The 9,652-nt window shown below is 56.1% G+C and overlaps 1 protein-coding gene across 2 annotated transcripts; it reads left to right on the forward strand.

The window, feature by feature from the left end:
* Positions 1 to 722: 722 nt before the first annotated feature.
* Positions 723 to 9,440, forward strand: SH2D2A (SH2 domain containing 2A). Of its 2 annotated transcripts, none has more exons than XM_060286520.1 (8): positions 723 to 756; positions 1,359 to 1,440; positions 2,160 to 2,348; positions 3,049 to 3,168; positions 3,423 to 3,591; positions 6,867 to 7,016; positions 7,226 to 7,534; positions 9,273 to 9,440. In XM_060286520.1, the coding sequence occupies exons 1-8, from the start codon at positions 723 to 725 to the stop codon at positions 9,438 to 9,440; spliced, it is 1,221 nt and encodes a 406-aa protein (XP_060142503.1). The 2 variants fall into 2 exon arrangements, with proteins under 2 accessions (XP_060142503.1, XP_060142514.1); XM_060286531.1 differs by having other exon boundaries at positions 3,079 to 3,168.
* The last annotated feature ends 212 nt before the right edge of the window (positions 9,441 to 9,652 follow it).

Raw genomic sequence — 9,652 nt, forward strand, 5'->3', positions numbered from 1 at the left:
GACATCAGCTCTGAAGTTATTAATAACAGCTGCTAATAACGACCTGCTTACTTGAAGGAAATTTCCCCTCCCTTTCTGTGGGATGGCCTGGTTTTGTCCTAACCCAGCTCCATTCTCTGCTTGACGATGAAGCCAGGTTCCCTCTTCCCTATCCCCCTTGTCTCACAGGTTTCATATGACCTCAGAAAATCCTTCAAAAGTCTGACCCACATTCTTTCTATTGCAGCTCTGCCCCCCCCTTCGTGTGTCCTAAGAGCACAGTCCTGTCTGTGAATCTCCGATGACCCCGAAGCCCCATCACCTTATAAGGCTTATCCTTCTGAGGTTGATGTCCCCACTGCCACTGCTCAGACAGAGGGAGAGAGAGACAAAGAGAGAGGGGGAGAAAGGGAAGCCCCAGTCTGGAGCGAGGGCGTGGAGAGAGAATCACCGGAGAGATGGAGATAAGACAGCAACAAGGACTCCCCAACACCCAGACACACAATGACACAAATACTCACCACACCACCACCACCTTCAGCTGCCTGGCTTCCGGGGGAGGGACAATTGTCTTACGGCTTTCCATGACGTGAGTCCTCCGCAAGGGCTAGGGCTGTGGGTGAGGCGACATTTCCTGCCCCCGGGGGCTGGGGTGAAAGGAGAGATGAGTCGCTGAGTGTGCACACCTTTTGAGAGCCCAGACACACACCCTGCTCCAGGGGCTCCTTTCCTAGGCTGCCCCCATGGAGTTCCCCCTGGCCCAGATATGCCCTCAAGGTAAGTGTGAAGTTGGGGAATGTGGGTGGGAGGGAACATCAAGACCCCCATGATGCCTGCTCTCCTCCCTCTGGGCCTGAGCTCCCACTTCAGGGGTGACGGGCCACACCTCAAGCCAGAGCTGGCGGGCAGGCGGCCCACAACCCCTGCTCCCCTTCGGGGGCTCCAGGTCCACGCATCCCTGAGGATAAGGGTGAAAGGGTCTTCTGAGGGCTTCTTCGAGTGGAGAGAGGAGGCAGCAGGAGGATGAAGGGGGCTGGGAGGTCGAGGATCCTGGGCCAGCAGAGGGACCTGCCCTGAAGAGATCTGCCTCCTTTCCCGGATTTCAGGACTTCCGGACCAGCCGAAGGCCAGCTGGCTTACCAGCGCTCCTTCCTGGGGCCCAGTTTCCCTGAGAAGCCCCTCTGCGCCTCCTTGGCCCCTTACTCCTCCTCCCTGAGAAATCGTGTCTGCCATCCCTCCTGCATTTCTCCTGCTGTCACAACTGTCCCTGTCCTCCAGGTCCCCAGGGAGAGGCCTATGGGGCGCCTCTGAGCCTGGGGGAGGGGTGGGCGGCAGAGGGAGAGGCAGGCCCTCACTGAGAAACTTCTCTGTGCTAACAGGGAGTCAAGAAGCCCCCACCATAACCTTCAGCACCTTCCAGCCCATAGACTTGAACCGCAGGAGCTGCCAGAGCCTGGGCTTGCTGCCGGGACCCAGACTCCAGGCCCTGAAGGCCCAGGAAGCCCAGCCCAGCCCCAGGGCCTCCGCTGTGCACCCTGCGGTGAGTGGGAACCTGGGGGGTGTTGCTCCCTCCTCTGCTCCCACCGTCCCACGGGTGAGGGCTTGCAGGGGGACAGAGGCCAAGGCAGGAATGAGCTGGAGGCTGTCGACAAAGCCAGCGGCCCAGAGGGAGGGTCTGCATCTCTGTCCGTGGCCTTCATTTGCCCAGTGCATCCTCATCTCAGACCTTCTCACTCACCCAGTCATTAGGAAATCCTCCCTGTGAACCAGCTCAGTCCCTCTTACTGTAGGGTGAGCCCTCCCTCATTCTGGCCTCTGGCGTTCCCTTCATCCCTCAGGCCAGGGAATGCCTTTCTGTCCATCTGGAAGGCCTCACTCCCATTTAAGCACAGTTTAACAGTTCACTGCTACTGGATCAAATGCCCACGGACCCAGACGGAAGTGGAAGGAAATTCCCTGGAAACAAAAACAGTTTGACCTAAAGAAGAGATTTAAGTTACACTTTGGGAGGTACTTTCTGAGCAATTATACCCTAAAATAGGCAACAGGGATGGGGGACGGGGAGCTTCCTCCACATGTCCAGGAGGGGCTAGGTATGAGGATGAGAAGGGAGTAGCTGGCTTGAAGTCAGAAGAAGGACCACTAATCATGGCTACTTCCCCCTCCTTGAACTCTTCCCCTATCCAGGCACCTCCCCAGGCCCCAGGGGCTGCCTGCAGCCCAAAGGATATTGGGAAGGAAGAGGTGCCTAGGGAAGGAGGCATGTCCCTGCAGGCTGAGACTCAGGCTTGGTTCCAGAACACCCAGGCCCATGAGCTCCTGCAGCATGGGGCAGCCCCTGCTTGGTTCCACGGCTTCATCACCCGGAGGTGAGTCACAGAGGAAGAAATAGGCCCAGAGAAGGGCAGGAGCCAGTCCCGGGTCCTGCGGTCAGTCAGGAGTAGATTGAGGCTACAGGCCAGGCTATGACACCTGGAGGTTCCAAGGCTCCTCGTTAAGGCAGCTCTCCTGGGGGAGATCATTGGAGAGGCTCTAGCCCAAACCCCCTACTCCGTGCCTCAGTTTCTCCCTTCTAGGCTCAACTTTCCTCCTGTCTCTAAGGCTTCTAGTGCTCAAGTTTCCACCTCTGCCTCAGTCTCTCTCCCTCCATCTTTATTTACCTCTGGCTCTCTCCAGCCCTCTCCTCTTTCTTCCCTCCCTTGCAGTTCCTCCCTCTTCCTCCACTTCTCAGCTTCACTTCTCCCGTATCTCTCTGTTCACATCCTCTGTTCAGCTTGTGACTTCTGAAGTCTAGGAGTCTATTACCATCCCTCTTGCTGCGGCCACTGTACTGACCCCCTTAGTCCCCCACCCCAGGCTGCTTTTCCAGCCAGGATGAGGCCAGGAAGAGGATGCAGGGCTGGGAGGTCTCCTGACCATCTACGCCCAGTCCCTGCAGCAGGAGCGCAGTGCCCACATCCTCTCTCTCCCACCTCCACCCTTCTCTAGCCACTTAAGCCCTCTTGGTAGGGGGTAGGGGTCCCCCCATGAGAGCCAGGGAGACAGGGGGTGAAGCTGGAAGAGTCTGAGCATCTTCCGTGTCTTCTCCATCACCCACAGAGAGGCTGAGAGGCTGCTAGAGAGCAAGCCTCAGGGATGCTACTTGGTGCGTTTCAGTGAGAGCGCCGTGACCTTTGTGCTGACTTACAGGTGAGGGGCGGAGCGCTGCGCTGAGCGACAGGGAGGCGGGGCTTCGGGCTAATCAGAGGGCGGGGCTTGATACTGACGGACGTGTGAGGGGAAGAACTTCATGCTGACTCCCAGCAGGGGTGGAGGAGGTCTATGCTCAGCCCCCAGGCTACTAAGGGTGGGAGACCCGGGCGCGGGGCGGGTAGGGGTCACTCCTCGTGCTAGTGCCCTGGCCGGGAAGAGGGAGCAGGTCTGATCCTGACTAGTGCCTCCAGGAGCCGGACTTGCTGCCGCCACTTCCTGCTGGCCCAACTCGGGGACGGGCGCCACGTGGTGCTGGGCGAGGACAGCGCCCACGCGCGGCTGCAGGACCTGCTGCGGCACTACCAGGCGTGCCCGCTGAGCCCCTACGGGGAGACGCTCACCGAGCCCCTCGCCCGCCAGGTACGCAGCCCCCATCCCCGGCCCTGACACTGACCCTGACCCTGGGAACCCAGGCCAGCGCCCCCTCCCCACGCAGAGCCCAGGCCGCAGGACCTCGACATCAGGCACTTTCCCATTCCCACCGACGACCCAGCCAAACCTCCCTTGCCCACACATCTCCACGCAGATGCCCTTCCAGAAAGATGCGTGTGCTGGAGGAGGGGTCCTTGAGAGACCAGCCCAGCCACACAAAGGCTGGGAGTGGCCAGCTAGGCAGACGGGTCATTTGGTGGGGGGGGGGGGGGGGGGGTTGTTTTTTGTTTTTTTGTTTTTTGCCTCGAAGCTTGTGGGATCTTAGTTCCCTGATCAGGCATTGAACTCGGCAGTGAAAGTGCCCAGTTCTAACCACTGGACGTCCAGGGAATTACTGGGTCATTTGTTCTTTAAATTAAGAGATATTTACTGAGACAAGACATATGGGTGTCAAACCCACAAAGCTACTTACCAGCGGCAAAGACATATAATAGGAATCAAGTGTGAGAGTGTGATGAGAGAGGAAATACAGAATGGGGTGCTATTGAGCTCACGTGGTGGGGAGCCGTGTCAGAGAGTGCCTCCCTGAGGAAGTTCAGGCAGTTCTGAGGGACCGCTCTGTGCCAGGCATTGGTCCGGGCACTGGAAAAATTGCAGTAAACAAAACTGACCCAAATACCCCTACCTCCATGGAGCTTCCATTCTAGTGACAGGAGACAGACAACGAATGCTAATACAGAAAACAAACAGAGAATACAGAAACAAGGAGTGACAGGGTTGGGGCTATTTTACATAGGAACATCAGGGAAGGCTATTCTGGTAAGGGGACATTTGAACAAAGGTCTGAATAAAGTAAGGGAGAAAGTCATGCAGATAAGTAGAGGAAAAACATTCTAGGTAGATAGCACAGCAGGTGCAAAGGCCCTGAGGCAGAAGGATCCTTGATGTGTGTGAATAAGAATAAGAGCAGTAAGGAAGCTAGCATGGGTAGAGAGGTAGGAAATGAGACCACAGGGGTGAAGGAAAGGGGCCCAGTAAATTCTTGTATGATTTGGAATTTTATTCTGAGTGAGATGGGATGGCACTGGACAGTTACAAGCTAAAGAGTGACATGACCTGGCAAGTTTGAGAGGGACATGGGTGACCAGATGGAGACCACTACAATACGTCAGGAGAGAAGATGGCAGCCTGGACCCGGTTGGTAGAGGTGAAGGGGTGAGGAGGTGGAACACTGGGTCTGTTTGGAAAGTGGAGCTGACAGGGTTTTTGCAGGATTGGGTGAGGAGTGTGAAAAGATGGAGTTGTCATTGACTGAGATGAGGAAGGCTACAGGAGGAGCAAGTCTGCAGGAGGCAGGGGAGATGGCGAGTTCAGTTTTGACGCTTGCGGTTTGAGACATCCATTCAATATGCAAATGGAGATGTCAAGTACGCAGTTGGAATACAGGGATCTGGAGTTTAGGACAGAAGTCTAGGTTGGAGATCAACATTTGGGAGCCATCAGCATGTAGACGGATTGATTCGAAAGGCTTCAGGAGGGATTAAATCTCAGGAATGAGTGTAGATGGAAAAGAATACCAAGTCTCCAGCATTGAGAGTTTGCAGAAATAAGGGGGAACCTACAAAGAAAACTGAGAAGGAGCAGTCAGAGAGAGAGGGGAGAAGAACCAGGAGTGTGATGCTCTAGACGCGAAGCAAAGAAAACGCATCAGGGAAGAGCAGGTCCCAGTGCGTCCAGAATTAACCACTGGATTTGGCCAACAGAAGGTCACTGGTGACCTGGGCAAGAATAGTTTCATAGAGCTTGATTGGAGTCAGTTCAAAGAACTTGCCTTGGGCTTCCCTGGTGGCTCAGTTGTTGAGAGTCCGCCTGCCGATGCAGGGGACACGGGTTCGTGCCTCGGTCCGGGAAGATCCCACATGCCGCGGAGCGGCTGGGCCCGTGAGCCATGGCCGCTGAGCCTGTGCGTCCAGAGCCTGTGCTCCGCAACGGGAGAGGCCACAACAGTGAGAGGCCCGCGTACTGCAAAAAAAAAAAAAAGAACTTGCCTTGAGGGACTGTGCCTAGGGGTAACTCTTGTGCAGAATTTTGTGAGGAATAAGTGGAGACCTGAAGATTCCCAAGCAGTTGGAACAGGGTGTAGGGAAGTCTGGTGGGGAGGGGAGCCAGCTGGAGCTGCGAGAGCCAAAGGCAGAGCTGTCAGAGACCAAGCTCCATGACCGGCCCTCAGAGGGTCTTGTCACTCACGTTTTCTGGAGTTTGGGCTTTATCCTGGAGCAACAGGCAGCCATGGAAGGATTGCTAAGGGAACTTCTGCAGGCTTACTCTGCTCACGGAGTGGAGAGTGGGTTAGCAGGGCAAGATGATGCAGGAGGAGGACTTAGGAGGCCTGAACTGGAGTGGTAGCTGTGGGCGTGGAGAAGGTGTGCAGATGTAAAGATATTTAGGCAGTGGAAGGAGCAGGGTTTGTGCTCCGTTAGATGTGGGGAGGAAGGGAGGGAGGTGTCCAGGTTGACTCCTAAGGTGCTGCTGTTTCGGCAGCAGGGTAGAGGTGCTATTTTTTATTCATAAAGGGAATGCTAAGAACTCTTAGGGGGTTGAGGCAAGGAAAAAGAATTCTGACTTGAATCCATGAACGGCCTATACACCTTAAGATGGAGACATACACTTGGTGGATTGCAGAAGCATGAGAAAAGGCCTATGGCCTGAGCCTTCCAAAAGTAGTGGGCATGTGGAGAACATTCAAGAACCCAGGGATAAATGCTGAGCAAAAAGCCTACCTAACATGGGAAGGAACCCTATAAGGCTCATCTCCTCATCCCTGAGGCAGTGTCTCTGTCCCGAGAATGTCTAGCTTATAGCTCCATAAAGTAGAGTCGCCTGGCACCTGCAGAAATAAACACAGGCACAGAAGTCTTGGAGATCTATCCCCATGCGGAAAAATTTTAGGCTAAAGACTTCTAAAGCCTTGTTGCAGTTTTACAACCACAGGTACAAATGGCGACTGGCCTGGCCCTATGTTCCAGATGAAGTTAAGTTTAATGCTAAATATGGCCTGTGACCAGAGCGACTGTCCCGCCTCCTGGTCTCCTTGCCGCCTCTTCCTCACCCAGAAACCCAGCGCCACCCAAATTTCTGTGTCGCACCTCCACCCCCGACATTATCCGTATGGACGAGATTATTTTGCGCCCCCCTGCATCACTTGCCGACTCCCATCCGCCCCTCGTGCACCAAGTCCCTGAGGCCTCCTTCTTTCCCCGCAGACTCCTGAGCCCGCAGGACTGTCCCTAAGGACTGAAGAATCAGACTCTGGAAGCAAAAGCCAGGTCTCACAACCTCAGTATACCTCAATCCTCAAAAAGGAGCAAAGCGCAGCCCCCATGCAGAAAGATGGGGCGCGGGGGCCAAAGCAGGTACTGGGCGGGAGGGGCTGAGAGAGGTGGTGGGGCCTGAGGGAGTGGAGGAGCCGGTAGACGAAAAGACGGAAGGCCCTGCGGTCAGGGGCGGGGCCAGTGGGGAGGGGGCGGGGCCTGCAGGGAGCGGAGGCTCGGGCTGAGCTGCAGCTTTGGCCCCGCCTGTGTTGCTCTGACCCACTCTCCTCCCCGCCTACCTTCTCTCTTAGACGTCCCAGCCGCCCAAGCCCAAGCCTCCCATCCCCGCCAAGCCTCAGCTGCCTCCCGAAGTCTACACAAGCCCCTCTCCGAGACCCCGCCCAACCCCGCCCCCCAAGCCCTCCAACCCCATCTACCACGAACCTGATGAACCCATAGACTTCTATGCCATGGGCCGTGGCAGCCCCGGGGAAGGCCCCAGCAACATTTATGCCGAGGTGGAGGTGAAGGTGCCTGATTCAGGGTGTGAGGGCCCGCCGTGCATCCTCAGGCACGAAGTCCTACAGAAGTGCCAGTCCAGGCCTGTCCCAGGAAGCCAGGTAAATAATGGGGGTGCAAGGAGGATTTCCTGAAAGCAGATTGCGGAGGGTGGAGAAGGTGTTCAGACAGGATGCCTGGGTCAGGGTGAATGCAGGTCAGAGGTCTGAGGTGAGATGGGAAGGACAGAGGGTCCAGGCTGCCAGCAACCCTCTTCCAGGCCCAGAGTTGCTCCCTCTCCTCTGCCTGGAGTTACTGGGACCTGCCTCCCCTTTGTCAAGTCCCCACTCCCTCCACTTCTCAGAGAAAATAGAGGCCCCGTCAGCCTTCCCCCAACTGAGCCTGTGTCCCTCTCACCTGGCTTGTCCTCTTCAGACCCACCTGAGATTGACCCCACCCTGTGCTGGCAATCTCCTCCCAAGTCTGAACTTGGGACTCTCACTCTGGCTGCCTCCCCTCAGCCTTCAGGGACCTCCTAAAGAAGAGCACCTGGAGTCCCTTGTGTCACCTCAGATGAGCTCAGGGGAGGGGGTACCTGCACGTCCCCTCCTTCTGCACACTCCTCCTCTCCTCCATCCTCCCACCTGCCCAGTCTTCTCACTGATCAGTTCAAGTCAGTATCTTGTTTCATGGGATGTGTTAGACCCACCAGCTGCTCCCACGCAATCCCTCTGCCTCTGCCCGCCTCCTCAGGCCCTTCCCCACCCTCCCCCCCACTTCTGGCACCTCAGGCTCCTGCTCAGCCCTTGTGCCTGCTCCCACTTATCCACACCCCTGCCACCTGCTACCATCCTAGAGCTGAGGTCACCAGTCCATGTCTCTACGCAAACTTCTCTCCAGGCTTCTGCTCAGCTCCCCAGCATCCCACAGCTTCTTGGACTCAGCACAGCCAACACTGTTCTTACCCTACTCCCTGGATGGCTCCCTCCATTGTTCCCTCTCTGATCGGGTACCTCTCCAGTCACCCAACTATTCAAGATCGTAGGGCTCCCTTGACGTCTCCCCTCTCTTCACCCTCACTCCCCTATAAGCCACTGATTCCTGCTGAGTCTCTTCCTAAATATATTTTTCCTTTCCCCAGTTTCAGCCCCCATCATCTCTCATCAGGACTTATCCAAGGGCTTCTTAACTGGCCTCCTAACCACCAGTCTTACCACTTCTGACCCACTCAGCCCCAAGAAAGTCGGAATGGTCTTTCTAAAACAGCTACCTGGCCCATGAGGCCCTCTATACTTGTGTGGGCTGGGGAACCACCTCCTCAGTCTTACCATCAGCTGCTCCCACCCTCCCAGAACTGGTCACATTCCTCCAAACACACCAAGTGGTTGCAAACCTCCCAAGGTTTTGCACATGCCAGTCCCTCTGCCTATAGCTACTTCCTGCAAGTGCACCCTCCGGCTGCCCAGCAACCTTCTAATCATCCTTCAAGTTCAGCTTGCCCTTCTCCTCCTCTGCAAAGACTTCCCTGACCTCACCGCAGAGGCCGTCCACACAGAGGCTTTATACACACCTGCCATGCCACTGATCATTGACACCCATCTCCCCTCTCCCCCAGCAGAGTGTGAGCTCCCTGAGGGCAGGGGCTGGGACTTGTTCATCTCTGTTTCCAGAGCACCCAGCACAGTGCCTGGCAAAGAGCAAGTGCTCAGGAAATGTTTGTTGAATGAATGAGAGAGGTTTAGACCTCCTCTCTGCAGGCCAATGTCTGTTAAGATCAGACGTCTTGGCCCTTGAGGCTGCAGGTAAGCCTAGGAGGCAGAAGGAAGAGGGTGTGACCTGGGACCATCCTTCTCTCTACAGAATCCAGGTGGCCAACAACTGCATTCTGAGAACTCTGTGGCTGAACAAGGCGCTGCTGTGCCCCACAAGCCCCTACCCCGCTGGGGGCACACCCTCCCCCACAACCTTTCTAGACAGGTGCTTCAGAACAGAGGTCAGGCGTGGCTCCCCCTGGGGCCTCCTCAGTAGCTGCTGAATCTGAGCTGGGGTGGGGCGGGGGTGGGGGATAACTTGGAACAGCGGGTCCAGAGACCTTCACACACACCCAGGCGCCCTTCTCACAAAATGTGGATGGAACAAACTGTAGATGATCAAAGCTGGAAAGGACCTCAGCCATCATCCATTGCAAAGATGGCAAAAAGGTGTCACCTCGCATGCCAACTCCAATCCATTCATTGTGG

The sequence above is a fragment of the Globicephala melas genome, chromosome 1, assembly GCF_963455315.2.
Source record: "Globicephala melas chromosome 1, mGloMel1.2, whole genome shotgun sequence".
Taxonomy (NCBI): Eukaryota; Metazoa; Chordata; class Mammalia; order Artiodactyla; family Delphinidae; genus Globicephala; species Globicephala melas.